This window comes from Agelaius phoeniceus, chromosome 23, assembly GCF_051311805.1.
Source record: "Agelaius phoeniceus isolate bAgePho1 chromosome 23, bAgePho1.hap1, whole genome shotgun sequence".
NCBI lineage: Eukaryota > Metazoa > Chordata > Aves > Passeriformes > Icteridae > Agelaius > Agelaius phoeniceus.
Genome location: NC_135287.1, coordinates 682,357 through 706,422, shown reverse-complemented (window position 1 = coordinate 706,422; position 24,066 = coordinate 682,357). Strand labels below are relative to the sequence as shown.

General features: G+C 42.4%; 1 protein-coding gene across 10 annotated transcripts in view; it reads left to right on the top strand.

Annotated features, from left to right (window-relative positions):
* PRDM10 (PR/SET domain 10) overlaps nucleotides 1–24,066 on the top strand; it is a 45,973-nt gene that overhangs the window by 18,516 nt on the left and 3,391 nt on the right. For all 10 annotated transcript variants that reach the window (XM_054647577.2, XM_077189845.1, XM_077189843.1 and 7 more), the window contains 15 exons: nucleotides 668–871; nucleotides 2,786–2,858; nucleotides 3,471–3,588; nucleotides 4,529–4,658; nucleotides 6,805–7,029; nucleotides 12,641–12,988; nucleotides 14,749–14,904; nucleotides 15,601–15,780; nucleotides 16,665–16,775; nucleotides 17,806–18,006; nucleotides 18,560–18,703; nucleotides 19,773–19,943; nucleotides 21,773–21,913; nucleotides 22,548–22,716; nucleotides 23,314–23,426. In XM_054647577.2, coding sequence (XP_054503552.1) covers nucleotides 668–871; nucleotides 2,786–2,858; nucleotides 3,471–3,588; nucleotides 4,529–4,658; nucleotides 6,805–7,029; nucleotides 12,641–12,988; nucleotides 14,749–14,904; nucleotides 15,601–15,780; nucleotides 16,665–16,775; nucleotides 17,806–18,006; nucleotides 18,560–18,703; nucleotides 19,773–19,943; nucleotides 21,773–21,913; nucleotides 22,548–22,716; nucleotides 23,314–23,426 — 2,484 coding nt within the window. The remainder of the gene's footprint in view (nucleotides 1–667; nucleotides 872–2,785; nucleotides 2,859–3,470; nucleotides 3,589–4,528; nucleotides 4,659–6,804; nucleotides 7,030–12,640; nucleotides 12,989–14,748; nucleotides 14,905–15,600; nucleotides 15,781–16,664; nucleotides 16,776–17,805; nucleotides 18,007–18,559; nucleotides 18,704–19,772; nucleotides 19,944–21,772; nucleotides 21,914–22,547; nucleotides 22,717–23,313; nucleotides 23,427–24,066) is intronic.

The window sequence follows — 24,066 nt, the reverse complement described above, 5'->3', positions numbered from 1 at the left end:
CAGTTCAAAATATGTTTCTTACCTTTCTATTCATAAGATGTAGGGGTGAGGAGATATTTTTATGCCTTTCCTCTTGCCAAGTAATTGGTATGGGGTAAAATGTATTTGAGTGACTTTTATCCATTTATCCATACTGGTTTCACTAGGAAAAATTGGTCCTTTATTTGTTGGAGTTTAGATCCACAGTCTTAGGAGGGCTCTGATGGTCAGTGTCTGACAAGCATAGTCAGATTCAGCAACCAAGAGAAGTTCAGCTAAAAAAATGCTGTTTCCTGCTTGAGGCAGTGTCATGACTCAAGAAATGAAAGGAAAAGTGGGTCTGCCAGTTCGAAACTTCTGACTGATGTTTCTGGAGCCTACTAAAGCTACAGCTACCTGTGTGTCATTTGTTATAGACACTTGATCATACTATGCCTGACCCCTTTAATGAATGATTCTTGTCCCTGAAAACCTTGGAAGGATCCATTGTGCCTCCCTAGTTAATCTTTACCTGTTGCTAAGTATGTCTCTGCTTGTTTCTGGGTCTCTGTTGGTAAAGAGAAAATGAGCTATGTCTTCATTGCTCCCCTAATGTAACAGTTGCATGGGCGCTGTAGTTTTCTTAGTCAAATTCTTTTGAATGTGCTGCTAGGCAGTTACAGTCACATGTGATTGGATTTTGCTACAGGTTTCTCTTGATAAGGGTGACAGAAAAGACAGAGACTTGCAAGAGGACTTGTGGTTTGAGCTGTCCAGTGAGGCTTTGTGTAACTGGATGATGTTTGTGCGTCCAGCTCAAAATCACCTGGAGCAGAACCTAGTGGCCTATCAGTACGGCCACCACATTTATTACACCACCATTAAAAATGTGGAACCCAAGCAGGAACTCAAGGTATGGCATTGTTGTGTGTCAGGATTCTCTTTTTCTACTGGTTAAATAGTACTTTAAAAGTTGATGCCTATTAAGTGCCAAAAACTACTACTGATGTGAATAGTTTTAGAACTTTTTTCCTCTGAAAGAAGCCTGGCCTGAATTGAATATCACTGAAGTCAGTAAGTAGTTAGTCACCAACATATGCATTTTAATGAGCTTTGGTTCATGAGGAAGTTTAAAATAAAACTAGGTAAATTATTTGTCTCTCCCTGTCATGCTTTACACAGCATATATTTTGCTCATACAATCTAATTTTTATTGCAGCAATTGTATTTTTTTAATTCTGGATGCCCTTTCAGTTAGCCCTGTGTGTTCCTGGCTTGTTTTCTGGTGCCTTAAGTGAATGTGGTCTCTCCTTCTACCTGGCTTTCCTGAAGTTTTTGAAACTTTGCATGTGAAAAATGATAAAGGATATTGTGATTTCCCAGTAGTTTGCTTTTTGTTCCCTCTGAAAATTTATTGATTATGTTGAGCTCAAAGTAGTGTAGCTGGCTGAGATGGCCTTAATTTTCAACATTTTTTGGGCACTGGGGGGGAGACCAAAAAAATTTGCTATCAGGAAATTTTGTTGTTCTTCAAATCTCTTCTTGAATGTAGAATTCAACAATTTGTGAAAAAACAATTGTTTAGTAAGTGCACTTACTGAATCAGGGCAAAAGCCTACTTATACCCTTTAAGAGCAGGACTATCTGAAATCAGTCCTTAATGTTTTAAGCTGAATTTCTAGAAATCTTACAAATCCATTTTAGGTGTATTCAAATACCATTTTCTCAACAGTTTTTTAAAACAATTTGAAATAAGACTTTAAATCTGTACAGACCTCCATGTGGGAGCATCATTTTTCTTACTTTATGTGTTAGTAGTGTCTTTTGGGGTAAAATGGCTTGCTAACTGAAAGGCTTGGTGACCTGATTTCTTCCCCAAGTGGATGTAGGGCATTCATTCACATTTTGTTCAGAGATTAAAGTAGTTGAAGCTGGGAAGTTTTGATTTGCCTGCCAGGTGTGTAGTCCAGGAGCTCCAGGTTTTTGTCTTTGTCCAGCTAGTGAGATTCCTGCAGAGTGACGCACCTGCTGGAGAGTCCTTGAAATCCTACTCACCTCTGCCTGTGGCCCACTGCAAGTTCAAACTTGTTTGAGTTTTTCCTGATGAAAATCTGTTGATGCCTTCTTTGAGAAATCTTTTCTAAAATCCACTCTTTTTCATCAAACAATTGAAATGATGGAAGAATTCTCATCTAAATGTGAGCATCTGCTTTTAGGGTTTTGTAAACTTTATCTTCCTGCCTCTTGTGGTTGCCTTTGCTGAAGGCTGAAATTCCTTGTATGACAAAAGTGGGTCCATCATGCTAGCCTGGCAGATCTTTGTTTTGGGAAGCAGGACCATATTGTTCCAATCCTTCAGAAGCTCAGAAGCATTTTAAATGAGTCTATGTGGATGTTGCTGCCTATTGTCTAAGTAAGGAGAGCAGGAAAGAAATGGGAAATCCCCCAAGTTAATAATATTTCCATTCCTCTTGGTACAAGTATCAGTACTCTGATGACATCCATCCTTTACAGTCATATAGCTGGGTTTGAAGAGATATTAATCTTACTTCCTTAAGAACAACTGGAAGCCATGTGCGAGATAAACATTCGTGTTAGGAAGCTAGACCTTAAAATTAAATGGATGTACTTCCTGAGCAAAGCTCTAACATTCCTCAGTGGGGCCACATTGATCTTACCAGACTTTATTATTGAGGGTGGAAGGAGAAAGAAGAGTTAGTGGTTGAGGCAAGTGAAGTAAATGTGTTGCTTAAAACCCATTTTAAAATAAATTTCCATTAGTTTTGGCTCCACTTCAGTGTCCTGTTACCTTGTGCTCCTGCTGCAGGTGTGGTATGCTGCCTCCTATGCCGAGTTTGTGAACCAGAAGATCCATGACATAACTCAGGAGGAAAGGAAGGGTAACTTGAGATCTTCTTCTGCTTTCAGTGTGGTGGTGGTTGAGAGTTGCACTCCTTACTTTCAAGTATATGGCCTGTATAGTGCTCCCAAATTTCTGCTAGGTTAGGAAAAGTTAAGCCAGATCTTGATTGTGTTTTTGGGGCTTGTTTCCAATAACTATTCTCATGAGAATATTACTTTAATTTAAGCCTTTGCTTCAGTTTCTGGGAAGCTTTAGGTTACTTCCTCTGAGGAAGAGGTCTGTTTCTGTACTCACTGTCTGCTGTGCAACTGCTTTAGATTTAGAAATTTCCCTTGATCTCCCTTAACTTACACCAGAGGCACAATCCTGTAGATGCTCTTCCACACAAGCATGAATTTCAGAATCCCGCTGAATATCTAACAGTGTTGATATGCCATGAGAATTGTCTCCAGTGATCTTTGTGTCTCTGTAATGAGCTATGGTCTTGGCACAGTGCAGAGGATATAAAAGCAAAGACCAGCAGAGCAGGGCTGGGTATTCTGCAGCCTGTCTAACCTTCAGGGGAGAAATCTGACCCACAGAGGATAGAGAGGCTGGGGGCAAAAATATTAGGTGATGAGTGAAATGGTGTTACTGACATTTCTGACAGTGCTCAGGGAGCAGGAAAAGAACTGGCCATGTTACGAGTGCAATCGGCGTTTCGTGAGCTCGGAGCAGCTCCAGCAGCACCTCAATTCCCACGACGAGAAGCTGGACTTCTTCAGCAGGTACTGACAGCCTTAGCTTTGCTTGTGGATCACTGTGGTGCTTCCCCAAACATGCAGAAAGGAGGAGCTTTGTCCTGCAAATCTTAGTGACCAACTCAGGAGAGATCAGCTCAGCACCAGAATGGAAAATCATGGCAGCAGGAGGCTGACTGGTCTAAGACTCGGTGAAACAAGTAGCTTGAGAGAAATAAGCTACTGTTGAAATTAGTAAAGTTTTTTTGGTTTGTTTTTCTTTTGACAATGACTTTAAATATTTGTAATGTTTCATTATCACAGTATTGAAAAACTATGTTTCTCAGAGATACAGAAATAACAGAGCTTGGAAGACAAGGCTTCTGTAGTGTCTCATTGTGCCACTGGCAAGATAGTTTATCCTGACTTATTAAAAACTGAATCTACAAACACCTGTCACAGAGCAGAAGATATTGGTGCCTTCTTTCTCCTGAAATGTAGCAAGTGACTCTGTTTTGTTTAGTTTTTTTGACGCAAAATTGTTCCCTTCTGTTTAGTGCCTGACATCAACAGCTGAGTGCTTTTTGGGGAGGAATGTTATGGCTTCAGATTTTAAATGGGTGTCCTTGTGAACTTGTTCCAGCATGCTGAAAATGCTTCTCAGCACAACATAAACTGGGGTGTTAGAAGAAGTCTGCCATGGCAGAGGGCTGGATGGAAGCAAGTAGTCCTCTTGGTCCCATGATTCCTGATAGAAATTTTAATGTGTTCTGAACATTGGCTTCTCATAAAGCACAAAAGAAATAGATACCAGGCAGAAACCCATTGTTTTTGCTGCCAGAATTTATTCTGTTTTTATTATTTACTGCATCATTGTTGCTGAGTTGAATGGGTGAGTAGGAATGCTGAAAAAGAAAGCATAAAATCAGTGGAGAATCCAAATTAGTCTTTTTTTGTATCTAACCTGGAGCACTCCTGTATTCTGCAGAACCAGAGGCCGAGGTCGTGGGCGAGGAAAGAGGAGATTCGGACCAGGCAGACGCCCTGGGCGCCCTCCCAAATTTATGCGCATAGAAGTAACCAGTGAAAATGGTGAAAAGTGTGAAGAAGGAACACAGGTATATTTTTGGAAATGGAGGGAAAAAAATAGACTAAATAGACTCTTGACTAAAAGAATTTGGGGCATCAGTGCAAACTGAAGGTGTGCTTTGGACTTACACATGAGTAATTCTTGGTTTCTAGCTGTAATTCTCTGCCAGGAGAGCCCACTACTTCCCTACTATAAAACCTGTAAAATCACTTGGATTTCTGCAGCAAGTTTCACTCCAAAGCACTCAGCAGTGAGGTTGGGTTATTGTGACAGTTTAGCAGCCTCGCAGAAGTAATTTAGACAGTAAAACTGTAATAGGAGTTTAGGCTCCTATTTGTCCTTTCTGGAATGTGAGATCAGCCTGCTCTTAAAACTGTTGCTGGTAGAATTAAATCAGTTTGAGATATGATTCTCCATGATGTTTTAATAATAACAGAAGGGCCTCCTGTAGGCAGGCTTATTGCAAAATGTTCTTTTGCTTGTAGCTGTTGGTTATATCCTGCAGAGATGTAATATGATGCATTTAAGTAAAAAACTAAATTCTCTGATGGTGACCATGCTTAGGTTACCACTAAGTCCTTTTATGAGCAGTGACAGAAGGAATCAGTGCTCTGGTTTATCACTTAGCTGAAAGCTGATATTTGGAGTGGTAATTTTCCTCTGGCTCCTCACTGGGTCATGGCTGACTCAGATGGAGGAATGTATACTCTGCCTGTGAATTCTGCTGCAATGCCCTAAATGCTGCATTAGGTGAAGGCAGTTATGAGCTCACCCTCTCTACAGGCTGACATGACACATGCCAGCCTCATTTAGACAAATAAACCTAATGCTGGTTCCAAACCCTTCGCTCTGGGGAGATGGCACTTGCTGGGCACAGTCCAGTGTGTGGGTGGCCTCTGGACTGGAGGTAGCTTGTGTCCTGCCAGCTTGGAGCATGGCGCAGAGCTGGCTCACACATGTCTGTGCAGTGGGATAGGATGATGCCCTAAGCCCTTGGAGGTCTGCTCACCTCGCTAAAGCTGGGCACGAGTTCTGCCTGGGAACTGGAGAGTCAGGATGCTGAGAACACAGCTGAGTGTCAGCAAGGTGGAAACTTGCCACCCAAGTTGGGCTGGACACTGAGATTGTGTATTGTTTACTAAGGGTCTCTTTCTGGTAAGCACTCACAGTCTTTAAGGGCCTCATTCCTTGGTTTTCTTCTCCCACACCCGCTTTTGTGTTTTGACAACACCAGCCTTCAACTGACAAAATTCAAAATTAATTCTGGTGTTCTGTTTCTTAGCTTGTGCTTTTAAGTTTCTTCAGTTGCATTATGTGGTGTCAAATAAGGATCTGTGTGGTTTTTTTTATGTAATAGAAGATAATTCCACTCCAGAAGAGTTATTGGAACTCACAGGGAAAGAATGTAGACTTTTGGCATGTGCTTCCTGCTCACAACACCTCCCTATTATGCTAATGCAAAAGGGGAGGAAAAACCGCTTTGTGTGATATATGGAAGTGATGCGTGCAGAGCTTGAAACTGGATAAAAAAATCACATAGTGCCCAGTGTGATCACCTTGTTTGTCACTCTCCAGTTTCGCACTCCAGATAGTTCTTTAGAAAGGAGAAGACACTGCAAAATGACACACCGTGTTTCAAAGTGACAACAGTTTCCATGAGACAGAAATTCTTTCCTGGGTCTGCACTAGTCGCCTTGGTTAAAGCAGAACTAGTCCTGAGTGCAGAACAGCCTTGTTGGCTATTATCCGGCTAATCAGCCAGATAATGCTGATTGGTTTTGCTGCCAGAATTTATTCTGTTTTTATTATTTATTGCATTTTATTATTTACTGCATCATTGTTGCTGAGTTGAATGGGTGAGTAGGAATGCTGAGAAAGAAAGCATAATGACCGTGGCTGGTCAGGCAGAGGGATGGCCCATGGAGAGTCACCCACCTGCAGCACTGCCTCCCTGGTGCTCTGGGTGACACTGCTGTAGGTGAAAGTGATTATGCCAAAAGCAGCAGTGGACACAGTAGGAGAACTGTAGGAGTTAGTGTAGACACTACACTATGCTGTTTTGTTTATAGTTTCTGATTAAATATGTACAAATCTTGTTGTCTGCTGAGTACTATCAAAAGTGTTTTTCAGTGGGTGGGGGGAATAATCACTGGTTGTATGATTTGCGATTTCAGGACTTGCTGCATTTTTCCAGCAAGGGACAGTTTGATGAGGCCGGACAAGCCCCACTGAATGGGCTGGAGCAGCAGGAACAGACTCCAGTGCCAACAGAGCCACAGGGAGCACTGGAGCAGCAGGAAAACCACGTGCTCCATGTACAGCCACAGCATGAGGGGAACACGGTGTCCACACAGAGCTCCGTGACAGCAGATGACATGAGGCGAGCAAAGCGCATCAGGGTAAGCACAGAGGATGAGGGATCATGTCCACTGTAACCCAGGGAATGCCAGGCCTGCCTGCCAGGGCCAGCTGGTCCTCCTTTCACTGTCAGATCCATTTCCAAATCCCAAATAAAGCATCTCATTCATAGCAGTTTTCTTTGCACTGAGAGGAAGACAAAATAAAGGACCAGTATCTCATAGGTGTTAATGAGAACTGGTCAGGAGCTGGAGCTGATTGAATTCTATCACAGTAATTCTTGCATGGAAACACAGTCCATCCAAACTGGCAGGCAGGGGTGCTTCAAACTGACAGAATCCTGGTGCTGTGGCACATACTAATGACTTGCTCACAGCACCATCTGTGTCTCTCAGAACTCTCTTGCAAATAGTTGCCGAAGAGGAACCACAACCTCAGTTTGGATCCACTTAGATGATGATGATACTTAGTGATAAACTCCTTTTTTGGGGTAGAAAACCCTGCCTTTGAGAGCAAAACCTGTGTTAAAAGCAAACACTTTGAGCCTGAGCTCTATGTCAACTGGCTGAGCTGGTTTTTCTCTACTCTGTGTGGGTGGGAAATGATTCAAGCACAAATTCAAATCCTTGAATATTTGTAACTAGGAGATCAGTTTATTTAGCTTAAAATCTTTTTCTTCCATGTGTTAGCTTTGGATTAAGGAAAGAAACAACTGCAGTGGGGCAAGGGTTCATTTTTAGGGGATGTCATTTTTAGGGGATGAGGAAGGATTAGAAAAATGTTGAGTATTCTGTGTAGGAAGATGTTGAACCAAATTTTGCTTGCAGTTTACAGTAATATATATATATGCAAGACTGATGGTGGTGTTACCCCAAAAATGTTGTGGCATGTCTTGAAGGAAGAGTTCGGCTTGGGCACATTAAGACTGCACAGTCTTTAACCACACAAAATGCTTGCAGTCTCTGAATGACAAGTTTCTACCAGTGATTTCATTTTCATATGTTAAAATCTTGTGGGATTTTTTTATTGAATGTATTTTGAAGGGTGTATAATAGAGTACAGAGAGAGATGCTGAAGTTTTGACAGAGCATGAGGATGTACTCCTTATAGTGTGCTACAGCATCCTCAAGAAAGAAAAGAAAGCATTGCCCATTTCCCTGAACTTTTGAACCCAAGATGTGAACTTAGGATCCTCTCAAATAATTAATGTAGGAAGAAAAGGACAGAAATTTTGAAGTTACTTCTTTGTCTTGTGACTTTGCTTTTGTTCTCTGTAAATTCATCACAAATGGATGAAAGCTTAGAGGAGTGCAGTGGTGGTTCAGTGATCTGTTTGTATCTCAAGTCTTCCGAACTTTCCCTTTATCTGGCAGCTCATGTTCAGCAGAGTCCTGGAGATGTTTCAAGCCAGTAGCACTGGCAGAATGGCAGATGGATGATTGCACAGATCTTTCCATATTGCATCAGACTGTGAGCAATGAGCACTTGAGATAAGACTAAACCAGCAAGTATAATAAAGCCTCGATCTTGACCTTATCATCGAGCAATGCAAGGTAGTCTGGATAGCTCAATCCCTCTGGGGACAGAGTGCCCGAATACCCAGTCAGCTCGCAGCCGCCGCAGGCTACGCTAAGCAAGCTTGGTGATTGCCAGCTCTTTAGTGATTATCAGCTCTCTTAAGATTTCAGCTCTTTGCTTGCTCACTGGGGCACCTTTGGCTGAGGCAGAAGCAGACGCGAGAGCAGAGAAGGAGAGGTCCTGGTGTTCCACAGCAATGGTTTATTGGGGAGTCTGTGAAGGGTTCCAGCGACAGCTCTTCTTCTGTCGAATGGGCTAAAACAGCCCCTTTTTATAGGGCATAGGGGGATCCAAACTTGTCCAATAGTAAGGGTCAGGGAGAATGACCTATGAGGTTATAGAGATAAGGCTATGGGGCGGAGGGTCAGAGACAGGAGCTTATTTTGCTGTGTCATCATGACTCAGCAGCTCCTACTGTTAAGTCTCAATCCTCATGGAGCTCTTGCCAGCTGCATGGGGTCTGCTACAAGCAAGCATCATGTTTTAAAAAATCATCCTTTGAACATTCACACAGCACCTGCCTACAATAACATGCACTTCATAATAAAAGCAAGCAAACATTTGGTTTTTAGATATGTGGTACATTATTCACTTCCAAAGAACAAGTAAAAAGTCCTGACTTCTGATTATGATTCTGAAACCTGTGCATCTCTTATTCTTCCTTATTAATTAGATAGGATTTAGTTTTCAAAACCAGTCATTCTTTGTGAATTACTTCAGCTTTTCTAAGGCTTAGGACAGTGGTGCTCTGAGAGTGTTTTCATGCTAGGTGGAAACACTGATTTGTCCTGCCCCAGGGTTCAAGTCCTGATAGGATCAGTTCACTTTTTAGAGTCTGCTTTAGAGTCTGTGGGGTTTCCTTGGAGATCAGACCTTAACTATGGCAGTTGGGGGGTTCCCTAGTATTGAAAAGAGATACACGCATCCTTGAAGAACTCTTGTAGAAAATTAGAAGAACACTGTAGTCCACAGTCAAAATGAATCTTTGTTTTTAGTTCAGTTCTGGGCAGTATGTAGGGTGTCTGTGTGCTAATGCCAGAAACAGGAGGGATAGGAATACGATTTGGAAAGCACAGTCACTTCCTTCATGGTGAATGAAATGCAAGTAGTTGTGTAAAATGGAGCACGGCCAGTAAAATGAGGTTAGAAAAAGTCCCTTCTCCTTAACTTTTTTACTCTCCTTCTCCCTATCCTGTTGTCATCCTGACCTAATTATTCCCTTCTGCTGAAAGCATTCTGTTCTCACTGTGGTTCTACAGTGCACATTGCATCCCTGTTAATGAGCCCTAGGAAAACAGGAAAGGTCACAAAACATCTTCAAGATTAACTGTGGTTTTTATCTTTGCCCTTTTAACTCCCCTTGAGCAGTTACTAACTACAGACTAAACCTGGAAGATCGGTTTAGTGTTCCCTGAGGCAAAAACCTCAAAGCAGTAAACTCTATTTGGAAGAGCCCTTGTAGTCACCTGCAGAAGTCAAGGCTTCTGTTTTCTCAAGTCCATTGCATAACATAAGTATTTTTTTCTCTCTCAATGCTGCCTGCTCAGCTGGAGCTGCAGGTAGGTTTGGGTTTTTGTTTCATTGGGTTTCTCCTGTATCTAATCCAATGGTACGTATCAGCACTGCCTTCCATGTTGTTTGGTCCAACTCCTGTTTAGTGTTTCCCTGATTGACCCTGCACCATAAATCGTCACATTCATTCTTCTTTAGGTAACCAGTGTCCAGAACTAAGTGTTACCTGAATAACAATTTGCATTTTTCCAGTTCTTTTCATGCCAGTTCTTTGTAGATTTAAGGTGGATTTTATAGGAGTAAATTACTTGGATGAAGAGCCATAATATCAGTGTTAAAGTTTTGGAAGATTTGTTTGCAGAATTGTTTGTGCCAGATCAATACTACAAGTTAATGAGACAACACTTAGTTCTTTGGTTCTGTTTTAATAGTTGATAGATTATCTAGGCAAAAAGCAGTAAAACACTTCACATTCTGTAGCCCTTGAGATAACAACAGGGCTATGTTGAGTCTGGCCTGCTGTATTAGCAGTCAGCTCCCTGCTAAGGTACCGGTGATTCAATAGTGCAATTCAGGACTTGAAATACATCTTTTCACCTATGTTTTATTAGCATCTCCCTGTGGTTAAGGGGACAATTATATCTTTTGAACTCCAAGCAGCACATCAGATTTTGCACAGTGCATGGCTGTCTTTCCAATTCCCAGTATGACTTAGAGCAGATCCCTGTTTCCCATTGTCTCCACTTGTAAAATGGAGAATAGTGATGATGACAACTCCTGGGAAGCCCTATTTGGAGCTCCTGTATTAAAGTGTTAATATTTTTTTTGGTAGCAAAACACTTGCTCTCTTGTTCTTTTCTGGAATGAAAGTCTAGGTTTCCCTCTGCATTTCAGATGGTGAAAAAGGATCTTTGAGGTTCATAAATTTAATTCTTAGCACAGCATTCACAGTATTCCCAAGTTGTTCCCTCATTCCAGCAGAAGACCTGATACCTTTACTTAATCAGTGTCAGCTGTTGGTGTGTACTTAAGAGACACAGCAAATGTCAGTTGTGTCACCTGCCACATTCCCACAAGCAAAGGAGACAGGAAACCAAGGAAATTTGTTTGCAGAAGTCATGAATGGGTCTCATGGAGAAGTGGGTCATATGGAACACCTGTGTGCAGAAGTGTCAGCAATATTCTAGTGGAATCTGAGTGGTTTGGGCTGGGAGGAACCTTAAAACTCATCCAGTCCCACCCCCCTGCTATAGGGAGGACACCTTCCACTATGACAGGTTGCTCCAAGCCCCATCCAATCTGGCCTTGTTTGCTTCCAGGGATGGGGCATCCACAGCTCCTCTGGGCAGCCAGTGAGAGGGCCTCGACACCCTCACAGCTGAAAATTTCTTCCTAATATGCAACTTAAACTTATGCTCTTCCACATTATTTCTCTAACTATCATGATGTAGATTCTGTGTTTAATGTGAAAAAAGACATCAATAAATAATGGTTTATAGAAGTATTTGAGAGAAGAGTGGATATTGCTTAGACTTCTTGCAGAGGAATGGAGCATTGCAGTATACTTGGAGTGCAGTATGGGTGACAATGTGCTGGGGGATTTCATAGGACTCAATTCCAGCTTTGCAACTATCCAACATGAAAGTTCTCATCCAATATTGAAATGCAGGTGCAGGACCTCCTTCCCTCTTTCTATAGGCAGTGCATCCAGCAGCATCTGTTCCTCCAGCAGAGAGTACTGGGTCAGGACTGGGATGGCTCTATAACATTTATCTGAAGGGTAAGGAGAGAAAACAGAGAACAATCATGAAATGTTACAGAAAAGGCAGAGTGAAGGCAAACACACACCAAAAAAATAGGGGCTGAGAAGAGACATTGTGCACAGTAGAAGCGGAGAATTGCTCACAAGGTCTTATGTGCTGCTGATAAGGCTGCCATTCTGCCTTTGTCATCATATTTTGAAACTCTGTTCTTCTTTGTGGCAATAGTAAAAAAGTTCAGACCAGCATTTCTTGAATGTATGTTCCACTGGAAGTTCTCCAGACAATGCTAAACCACTGCTGCACATCTCTGTGGTGATCTTTGATGCAAAAGGTGATCTTGTAAAGGGCTGTGGAATTTCATAAGCCCTGCTTCTGAGGGAAACACACAGTGCTGGCTCACCATTCCTTTGTGTGGTGGCTGAACTTATGATGTGATGCCAAATAATCAGCTGGAATTGCAGCTTTTCTCAGGCTCGGGTCTGTGCTTCAGAGAGGACTTAGTTTTATTTTACAGAAAAATTGCATGCTTAAAGAAAGTCAGCTAAATCAGAAGAAATCAGGGATGTAGAGGAAACTCCTGTACTGTGTTCCACTAACTCAGGGTGTAGCTGCAGATGTTTCCCCTGACTTCTGCCTGTCACAGCCTCCCCTGCTGTAAATTGGAGGCCAAATATGATGGAAAATAATTTCTTGAAGTTTAGGTTCACTAATTATCTGGTATATTTAATCCTGAATATATATGGATGTGGAATCTATACATGGTAATGAAAGCTAATGGTCTCTTGGATGCTTCTTTCAGAATGCAGCTCTGCAACACCTGTTCATCCGGAAATCATTCCGCCCGTTCAAATGCCTGCAGTGTGGGAAGGCCTTCCGGGAGAAGGACAAGCTGGACCAGCACTTGCGGTTCCATGGGCGGGAAGGGAACTGCCCTTTGACCTGTGACATCTGCAACAAGGGCTTCATCAACAGCGGTGCCCTCGAGAGCCACATGAAGTTCCACATGGACCAGAAAACATACTCCTGCATTTTCTGCCCTGAGTCCTTTGACCGCTTGGATCTCCTTAAGGATCACGTGGCCATCCATGTCAATGATGGCTATTTCACCTGCCCCACCTGCAAGAAACGCTTCCCAGATTTTATCCAGGTGAGATGCTGTACTGATCTGAAGCACTACTTTGGGGGTCTCTCAGAAAGGCTGTGGGTTTCTCAGTGCTCTCCATGTGTAACTGCACAGCAGTTCATTCTCACAAGGTGCAGGGGTCCACCTCAGAAATTGACAAGGAAGAGTGACACACCACTGCTAGACACTGTCTTATGACACTGAAGTGCTCTGTCCACTAAGTCATCAGATGTGACGCTTCAATCTGTCATTAGAAGGCACTGTAGTGCAGAAGGGTGGGTGCCTTATTCCTAAGAAATTCCTGAAGCAGAGGTCCTGACTACTACATCTCCGTGGCACAAAAAGGAATTGTCTTTTGTTGTATTCAGCTTGTACTTGAACAGACCTTGCCCTTCTTCATTAAAACTCTGAACAAAAAATTGAGGGGTTTTACATCTTTAATCCCTTGCCTGCTTTCTGTCAGGATAATTCATTTGAACAGCTCGAAGAAAGGCCAGAACACATCAGGATACTCTGCTTCCTGACTTCCCCCCTGAGCTTCAGCTGGGCACTTTATTCTCCTTCTCTGCACACTGCACTGGAGCAGTGAGTAATGCAGCTACTCTGCACTATGCTGAGCACTTGGACAAGGTCATTAGTAGAATTTAAAGATTCTATTTCCATGTTCAGTAAGAAAAAACTGAGATGGACCGTGCACATATTCATTATCCTTCCTAGGGACAAAGAAATTGATGTGTCTTACTGAGCTGCCTGAGTGAAACTGAAATGTAGATATCCAGTTTAGATCAGGAATAAGAACAGATAGACTACCCACTAGACTAAAGAGGAAAGGATGGGGGAAAGTGATTTCACTAATATAATTCCATCCTGGAAGAAGTCCTTTATCTTCTGTAAATCTTCAGCAAGGAAGAATGTCGATGATTCAGAAATGCTGTACTGCAACTTAATTCCCTGTAAACTTTCCCAATGCAAATGACTGAAAGTCCCATGGCTTTTTTTTCCAGCTATTCGGTTGTATTTTTGACATTTAACAATAATTTTTTTCTCTTCTTGCTGTGTGGATAATTAAGACTAGTCAGCTGCTGCCTACTGAAATCCTTCTATGTGGAACAGGTAGAGATGCCAAGTTGTTCTGTGTATGATCAGTATTAGAAGATGATAAGGATTTAATTAATGATCCATTTCTTGAACAGTGCTTTCATTTCAGATGTCAAACTTCATTAGTTCCTTTATTGGGGGGAGGAAAAAAATACCCCTCTAGATGTCTGAAGAGGTGAAGGATAGTCCCAGAGTATGGAGAAGTAATTGCCATTCAGTAATGGTGTGCAAATGCTGTTCTGAATATTTTTTTTTTCTTTGCCAATTATAATTACAAGCTCATTGTGTCTGATTGAAAGGAATTATTCCCTATGTTTTGGTTTCTTATAAATAAAAGGAAGATAATGAACCTCAGATGATTTTATTTACTCAAGGGCGATTCTGTGCAAATGGTACATTTTGGACTTTCACTGCCCATTAAGTTCAACTGTGCAATAGCTGATGCCTTCAAGATTCAGTCTTGAGGAAATCAAATCACTCACCCAGATGAGTAATAAAGATGTTACAGCTTCATAGAAACTATTGCTGAGATATCAACTGTTCTGATCAAATACTTTTTAAACCAAAGTATATTACATACCTTCAAAACCTTTTCCTTCTCTTTCATATTGCGAAGAGTTTCCTAGTGTGTTACAACTCGCTTCTCTCTTGAGTAAACTTCATTTTTCTGTGATCTGCCATTTTAGGTCAAGAAACATGTGCGCAGTTTCCATTCTGAGAAGATTTACCAGTGTACAGAGTGTGACAAGGCTTTCTGCCGCCCCGACAAGCTGCGACTCCACATGCTGCGGCACTCAGACCGCAAAGACTTCCTGTGCTCCACCTGTGGCAAGCAGTTTAAGGTGAGGTGGCTCTTGGCTGGATCATTACTAGTATAAAAAAAATTATTGCTTATCCTCCTTCAAGGGAATAAGTTCACGTTCTCAAAGGTGAAAGAAAATAGCACGTGTAAACACACTAGACTTGCCTGTGAGTTGCATGCATTGCTTGGTGTCCTGTGTGAGCTATGACATCCATTTCTGAAGGTCAAGGGGCAAAGTCACCTCAGCATCTTATTTCAAACAGATCTTATTCCTAATAATTTAATAGCAAAGGAACTTTCTATCTGCTCATTAAGAACTGGGACATCATACATCTCCATTGACAGGTGTTTGGGTAACATTGTTTATAACAGTTGAGTTAACTTGCTGGTGCCAGTGGATTAATAATGTTCCTGGCCAAGATGCCTGTGTCTATGGCATCCATCTTGTCAGCACATGTCATCCAGATGCCTTTTCAAATCCCATTGGAACAGATAGAGCAGACTGTGAGCCAGGTAAACTGTGGTGGCAGCAGCCTGCTTCCTGTCACTGAGTTTGTGATGGGACACTGAGAGACTAGATACTTCCGGGTGAAGGAACACATTTTTCTGAGAGGAAAATTTTCCTCTCTGGAGAGAGATCCCTGAACAGCTCAAACTGTGGCTCTTATGCATAACAGGCAGTATGGCAGTTTCTGTGATGTTGCTGACATTTTTCTCCTCAATTTCACCTTCCCAGAGGAAGGACAAGCTGCGAGAGCACATGCAGAGGATGCACAACCCAGAGAGGGAGGCCAAGAAGGCTGATCGGATCAGCCGCTCCAAAACCTTCAAGCCCCGGATCGCGTCCACTGACTATGAGAGCTTCATGTTCAAGTGCCGCCTCTGTATGATGGGCTTCCGCCGCAGGGGCATGTTGGTGAGTGCCTGGGTGCTGTTACAGCCTCTCTACTCTATTCTGATGAATAGGTAAGGAATAAAGATGGAATTCCAGTGTTGGAACACAAGAATCATAAAATGGTTTGGGCTGGAAGGGACCTTAAATCTCATCTCATTCCACCTACCGGCCATGGGCACGGACACTTTCCACTAGACCAGCATGCTCCAAGCCCCATCCAATCTGGTCTTATCCAGCCAGGATGCTATGAAACAAATTTTGGCAAATTTTGTAGCTGAGTTGAGGTGATCAATCTTTTTTTAAACCTGTGTGTTTTACCTCTTCAGCAAATTTGCACATGTTTACTGCCTGCAGTGTACATCAGGTTGTCAGTACCATATTTCAACACTAAGTAATGCTGTCTGATGTGTACTGTATTTAACAGGACATGAGCTGAAAATACTGCCTTGTTCAGCCTTACTGCCTCTGTTTTCCTGGCGGTCTTTCTTGTTTTTTGTTTCTCCCCCTTCTCCAGGTCCTCTTCTGGCCATGTCTTGGCACTGCCTCTGGATAAAGGCTGTTCTGCAGCAAGAGATTGTTTGCTAAGGTTTCATGAGGGTTCTGATTTGGGCAGAGGCCCTTCACACTACCTCACTCTCAGATATCACCTACAAGACAGTTCTGGCAAACTATTTCACCCCTTCCTATTTAATTTTGGTTAGAGAAACTGTAAATGAGACCTAGCAAGACCGCATTTACCTTCAGCAGTTAAATATGAGTGCACAATAACCCTTGCAGCAGCAAATGCTTCCAGTGCTGCTGGCTTGCATCGTTCAGTTTTGGTTTGGCTGTTACCCATGTCTGGAAGAAGCACCAATCGTTTGGCTTTCAGCTGTAATATGTTCTTGTCCTCTGTTTCTCCTAAGGTGAATCATTTATCAAAGAGACATCCAGACATGAAAATAGAAGAGGTGCCAGAGCTCACGTTGCCCATCATAAAACCCAACAGAGATTACTTCTGTCAATACTGCGATAAGGTGTGTGGGAAGTCACCCGTCGGAGGATAGCTCAGTCCCAGTCCTGGATGCAACCAATTTGTCTCTGCGTAGAAATCTCTGGCGGGGTTTGTAGCTTTTCTGAGGTGCTTGCCAGCAACATTCCTGCAGTACTGTAAAAAGAAAAAGACAATAAAATGCACTTAGGTCAAGGCAGTGGAATGCTAATTGAAAGCTGTAGTTTTCCCCTTTCTGCTGTGCTTGGCATTGGAAAACTTGAGTACTGTTATCCAGTAGACAGTCACTGACTCTTAGGCTTGTGTTAGCACAGGACTAAGTATGCTTCTGTGTATAATTCCTGGCCAGTAAGTACTCTTGCATTTCTAAAAGTTAGTCTTTAGCATCTTTTATTGTAGCTGCTTACTAGGTCATGTTCCAGTGGTCAGTGGAGCCTGAAGCTGCTTCTGCAGTACCTTTGGGTTCTTGCTCTTATTCTCCTTTGCCTTTTATGCCTGGGGACCTTTATTTACTAGGGAGTGTATTTTTGACTGTCTTTATCCTCAGTATGTCTTTCTGTGATGCCTCTTTTCCTTTTGTTTGAGGGGAGAAAAAATAGTTTTAATTATTAGATAGTATTTGTTTGTTGATGTGCCTAAAAAGAACTAAATCAAAAAAAGAACTATATCAACTATGTTGATCACTAAACTAAAACAGTTTGATGCTCTGTGTCAAGTAGAGATATCAACTGTCATAACAAATTAACATTGGGCATATGATCTTCAAATATGGCAAGAAGAATTTTCTCTTACCTCCTTGTCCTGCTTTGGTGTTTGGTTATGGCATACAATACGTTCTCAAAAGGCTTCTCTGCTACACAAGGAGTCAGTTGCTTTTACAGGTTGGTGAAACACTGGAAGGTGTATGTTCATGCCTTTTTTTGTAATTGTTTGGGAATTTAACTAAATGTATTTTCTAAAGCAACATGCAGACCTTCCAGATCAAGATAACTGGGATCTGTTTCCTGTGCAGACACCAGGGTTGCACCATTTTAATCCAAATCTTTGCCCTGCAGGTGTACAAGAGTGCCAGCAAACGCAAAGCACACATCCTGAAAAACCATCCTGGTGCTGAGCTACCTCCAAGCATCCGGAAACTGCGTCCTGCAGGACCGGGAGAGCCAGATCCTATGCTAAGCACCCACACACAGCTGACAGGCACAATTGCCACCCCTCCAGTGTGCTGCCCTCACTGTTCCAAGCAATACAGCAGTAAGGTATGGGGGTTTCCGGCCTCAGACAGCCTCTCCCTGGGGATGCTGTTTCACCATGGTCTCCGTCACCTGTCTGTCCGCAAGCAGACCTCTCTTCTTCTCAGTCAAGGTGCTGTTTTGTCTGTGTGCTGACAGTGCAGGCACAGTCTGGTTGTTTTAGGGCCAAAAGATTCCATGAATAGAGGGTTTGTGCTGAAAAGCTACCAGAGCATGAGCATGAATGGAAAGGCTTGAAAACTGCTCTCTGATAGTTACAGGGGAGATGAGCAGGGAAACAAAACACAGAAAAGATGACGTTTGGAAAAAGTCATAAAACATTTGGCAATATTGGGGTAAAAACCTGCTGAGGACAATACTTCAGTGTCACCTCTAATCAGCAGTAGGTTTGTGTTCCTTGTTTTCAACTTTGTTGACCAGAGGATCTCATAGTATGAATCTTGAGGCTGTTTTGCTGAGAGAAACATAAAAGCTATGTTTGGCCAGGCTGTTGTATTTCACGTGGCCCTGAGCAGAGTTACTGACTGTCCTTCCAACGCTCCTTTGCTTCTCTCTGCAGACAAAGATGGTGCAGCACATCCGCAAGAAGCACCCAGAGTTTGCTCAGCTCCCAAACACGATCCATGCGCCACTGGCGACGGCTGTCATCAGTTCCACGCCAGCTGTTCTCACCGCTGACAACACAACTGGAGAAACTGTTGTGGTAAGGACTGGAGGCACACAAGGGTAGTGCAGGGAAACGCACAGAACAGGAGCCTTCTGGTATTAGTAACCCTGGTTTATTTGGCAGACACCACTTTTAAACCTGTATTAGGACATTATTTGAGATCACTTCTGGTTTTAAGCCTGTGTGGTCCAGTTTTGCACTGTCAGGAGCTGTTCATTTCATTCTGGAGCTTTAGGGATTTGTCTTTTATCCCCAAATCCATTTTCTTCTTTCATTCAGACTTACAAACACCACATAATGAACTCAGGGATACACATCTCCTGGATTTTCACTGGGAATTTTCTCCTGAAGTGAGAGATGCAGTTCCTGGCGTCAAGAGGACAAGCTTAACAGTGACTGAGGACTGGATCAAACTGTGTTCAGGGAGTCAGATCTTTTTGTAATCCTTTGGATAGCACAGCTCTGAGCATGATGAATCTCCAGTGGCTGATCTCTCCACTGTTAATACATCAGCTGCCACTGAAGTGAAGCTGAGACTAGAAAAAGTGCCCTTCAGTGCTGTGGGATACTATGTAGTTTTAAAAGTCCTATTGATCACGGTTTAAAACTGCTTATCTAAAGACTGACTGGGTAAAAGACTGTTTTGCTTGAAAATTGAGAGATTTAATCAGGATGCTGTTGGCTTCATAAACCTGATTAAGTTATGTACTAAATGACTTTCACATTAGAAATACAGTTGTGACTCTGACAGGGGAGGAAGAAAGGTGGAATATATCAGCAAATTACTTTTTGACTTGGAAACCAAGTCAGCTCTTCACAAATACAGGACTTCCATTGTTTAACAGACCACTGGTATGTCACAAGATGAAAAGAATTATTTTTATTATGACATGTTAAGTTAGCCATTACTGGTCCGGAGTAGGATTTAGACAGAAGACAGCAATTCTAGTTGATGATCCCTGGTGACTACTTATGACCCCAACCTCTGGACATGAAGCTCTTGTGAAAAAATGACCAGATCCACCATAAGTGTAGATAAAAGAGCTACAGCCCTGAAGAAGTACATCAGTATGATGATGATCTGTATCTCTCTCTCCCTGCTCAGACAACAGATTTACTGACTCAAGCAATGACAGAGATATCGCAGACCCTCACTACGGATTACCGGACTCCCCAGGGAGATTACCAGCGCATCCAGTATATCCCTGTGTCTCAATCCACAACTGGCTTGCAGCAGCCTCAGCACATACAGCTGCAGGTTGTTCAAGTGGCCCAGGTGAGTAACCTGGTGGGGATCTTGCTGTGCTTTTGATCTCTTCTCTTTTGATCTCTTCCCAAGCCTGTGTGTTCCTGGGGCTCTAGCACACAAAAGTGTGGTAAGGAGTAGTTACAAAAAGTGCTGTAGCTACTTTTTACAGATAAATCCACTGATAAGGCATAGAGTTCCCTTCATAAGCACTTGCAATGGGCATAAATAGTCCTGCCAGCCTTGGTCAGCTTGCTGGAGACACATCAACACTGTCCAGACATAGTTCTACCTATCTGAGCAGCTTTGCTCAAGTCTGCTCTAGGAATGTTTTCCAGCTACTGGAAATGTGGGTCAGTGGGTGACCCATTTTCTGCAGTTCAAGAGTGATTTGTACTTCCTTGTCCTCAGTGAGTCAGAGCCAAAATTTGGGAGTACAGAGAGTGGTTGCTTGTTCCCTTCATAGCATCTATTAGCATATTCATTCTGTTAATGCTCATCAACCTCCTAAAAATGAAACCAGAGTGTAACTAGAGTAACTGGTGTCCTGGTTTAGGGCAAATTTGGTAGAGAATCTCCAAACCCACATGGCCCCTCCCCCCAACCGGTTCGGGAAGGATTCCTCAGAGAGAAGTGGAAAGAACCTGTTTATTTAACAGGCACAGCACCACCCAGCACACAGAATGAACAACACCAGATGACACCACTCTGAAAAAGATGACAAATTCAGAAAGTCTCTCTCAGGGGTGGTCGTTCTGTTATCAGTCCCTCCAGTGCTGGGGCAGCTGCTGAAGGCCACAAGGTGCAAACTCTCAGTGTTCCAAGGTCCCAGTCTGGAGCAGGTTCGAGTTGGTCGAAAAAAAGGAAAGGAGAAACAGTCCAGGAAGAAATTTGGACTGTTTAGCTAAACTAACTAATGAGCAGAAGCAAAAGCAAGCAGAAGCAAGAGCCAGAGAGCAAAGTGAAAAGCAAAAGCAAAAGCCGCACTAGCTATGCCCTGTCTCTGTGTCTTGCCAGGCTGATAAGAAAACCCAAACAAAACTTTCACTCTTCAGAGCCAGTCTTAAAGGCACAGAACATAATATCCAGCATAAACCGAACACATGAATGGGGATACAAGCATCATAACGTCACCTTAGGACAACTGGTCTGAGGAACATATCTCAGGCAGTTGTAAGAAATCTGTTACCCACTGGAGGAAGCTGAAACTACCATGTGTTTATATTTTAATCTGAAATTCCATATTATCAAATCAGATTATGAATTTGGTTAATAAAGGCCTAAACAATGGCCCCAGTTGATAGTGACTGTGGCTGTTGTAACAATACAAGAGCATGACCACTGATTCCTGCAGGTAATATTAGCAAGATCTTAATTTTATAAATATCCAAAATTTGTAATTCAATTACTGCAATTGGTATCATTAGCAAGTGCTGTTCAGAAAAACCTTTAAAAACCTCTGAGCACTTGTCTTGATGCAGAGCTGTGTGGAACTACAGAATTGGATATGCAAATCTCGAGTAGGTATACGTTGTACAGAGAGGTGATTACAGAGAAGGGGTTAATACTAATCCTGGCTTTTGAGCCCTTTGGTTTGGTCCAGCCACTGCCACAAACAGCTTGAATGATGTTAGGCAAGTCTTTTCCATTAGTATCACTGAGATAGAACATCTCTGTGCCATTACATCTATTAAATGTACCTTATCTCCCGGGGTGCAAAGAAACTCAACAAGGCTCAACAGGTGTGCTCCACTAAGGCTCCTACTTCATTATTCCAGACTTTGTGCCCCAGAAGAGGTTTACGTGGCTGCTTTTGTAAAGAATTTGAGGTAAAGAACTCTGCTTAATTTTTTCCCCAGGCTACCTCACCTCACCAGTCCCACCACTCCACAGTGGATGTTGGGCAGCTCCATGACCCCCAGACATACACCCAACATGCCATCCAGGTGCAGCACATCCAGGTCACAGAGCCATCACCAGCAACTCAGTCATCATCACAGGTATTTCCCTCTTCTCATCAGAAAATGCTTTCCCTACCAGCCTACTCAGCTGGCATTTTGCATGTGCTGATGCAGGGCATAGTGTTTTCTTTTTCATTTAAAGGACCACACATGAAATTACTCTTGCATTGAGATCATCAAGCAGTGCCCAGATGTCTCAAGGTGTATGGGGGTGTTTTGCTGTGGGTTTGTTTTGGTATTTGTTGTATGGGTTTTTTGGTGTGGGGTGTTTTTTCCTCTCAACAATATGTACAAAGGAGAGATAAATGATTGGAAACAGACATATTTGCAGCTAAATGAAGTTTGTCAGTTGGAAGATGTAAGTGGAAACTGGCATTCCTCAAAGATTTGAAGTGCAGCTCTTCATGCTCTTGGGTAGAATTTAGCCTCTAATCTCAGGTCTCTGCCACAGACTCACTTTGGCAAGCAACAATATCACTATTTCAGTTTCCTGGTCTGGGCTTATTTACCATAGAGTGAAGAAAGTTGGAGGAGAGAGAGTTCAGTTCTTGTGTTTGATATGCTCTGGAACCCATCCTGTGTTTTCCTTTAATGAGAAGGCCGTGTTTGTGACAGCATAGAGCTGTGCAATCCTCACTACAGCAAGAACACTTGCACTTTTTTTTCCCTGTAGGCTGGGGGTCAGCCTTTGAGTCCCTCCTCGCAACAACCTCAGCAGGAGCTCAGCCCCTCACAGATACAGACAACTACATCGACACCAAACCAAGCCCTCCAGCAGCAGCAAGGCTCCTCAGTCCAGCACACATATCTTCCCAGCAACTGGAACTCATTTCGGAGCTACTGTAAGTGTCAGCAGTCGCTCTAACTACTTGTCTGGCAAGTGTGTCTGACTAACAAGTGCCCCATGTCTCCAGCTACCAAATGGGACAGTGTTTTCAGAGTTCATTCAGCTTTGTGGTAAATATTCATAGATATCAAGAAGATGATAATGCTTCAGACAAATGTAAATGGTTGTACCAGCTCTTCCACTATCATCCATACTGATCCAGTACATACTTTGGGCAGGCACACTGGGTTCCTTTATTCCAAGAAACTTGCATACAGCAAGAATCCATGTGTTGGATAGCTACTTGTTCAAATTTGGACGCATGCTTGAAAGAATTGTGTGGAAAAGGAGTGTGACATGAAGATGATTTCTCATGCTCATGCAGTTCTGGATGGTAATTCTGTGATGATTTGAGTGAGAACAGGATGTGTTTTCTCTGCATGAATTGCCAAATCTCTATCTGGTATTAACTGGCAAAATTCTGCTGAGGCCCATCACCTGAATTCTATTCAATACCCACAGACTTTAAATCTTTCTGACATAAGACATGATCTTTGAAGGTTGTCTTTGAGTTTGACTAAAGGTCTTGATTATCCAATTTGCAACTTTTTAGCATCAGAGATTCAGATGATGACCATCCCCCAAGGGCAGTATGTGATCACAGAGACTGCTGTGGGTACCCCAGTCACCACTGTCAACACAGGGCAAGTAAAAGCAGTTACTCAGGTAAGGAAAATCATCATGGCCTTTTTTTCATCCAGAATATTACCAAGCATAAAGCTCTTCAGCTTGAAGGTTTAAAGAATGCCAAAATCATGACTGGGACACAGAGTGGAGGTACCTAAAGAGATGCAGACCGCACAGTATAGTCTGCATTGTAACCATTTACAAGGCTCATGCTATCTGGTTCTTGTATGTGTGACTCCTTTCAGTTTAACATCTTTACTTAATCACATTTGCAGAACAAAATTATTTAGTGGTACTGCTTAGTCTTAAAATTATTTATGATTAAGCTGTATCCATTAAACCAAATTTGAGAACAGCTTCTGGAAACACTTCAGTAGCTTTCTGTTATATGTAAGATTAGAAAATAAGAAGAGTTCCTGCTATTCCTTGTAAGCAATCCAGCATAAGGAGACAGGTCATTGGCTTGTGTTGATCTTAGTCACTGGGAATGCAACCTCTGCTAGAACATGTGGAATACAGGAAAAAAACCTTTCAGAATAGTGCAATTGAAAATTGCTATTATATTCTATAGTGACTGTCTAATTGGTAATGAGTTTAACCATTTGTAAATTACCCAAAAGCCAAGTAAGTCCAATGTCCTTAGAATCAAAAGACAGGCGTTATGTTGCTGTCAAATACA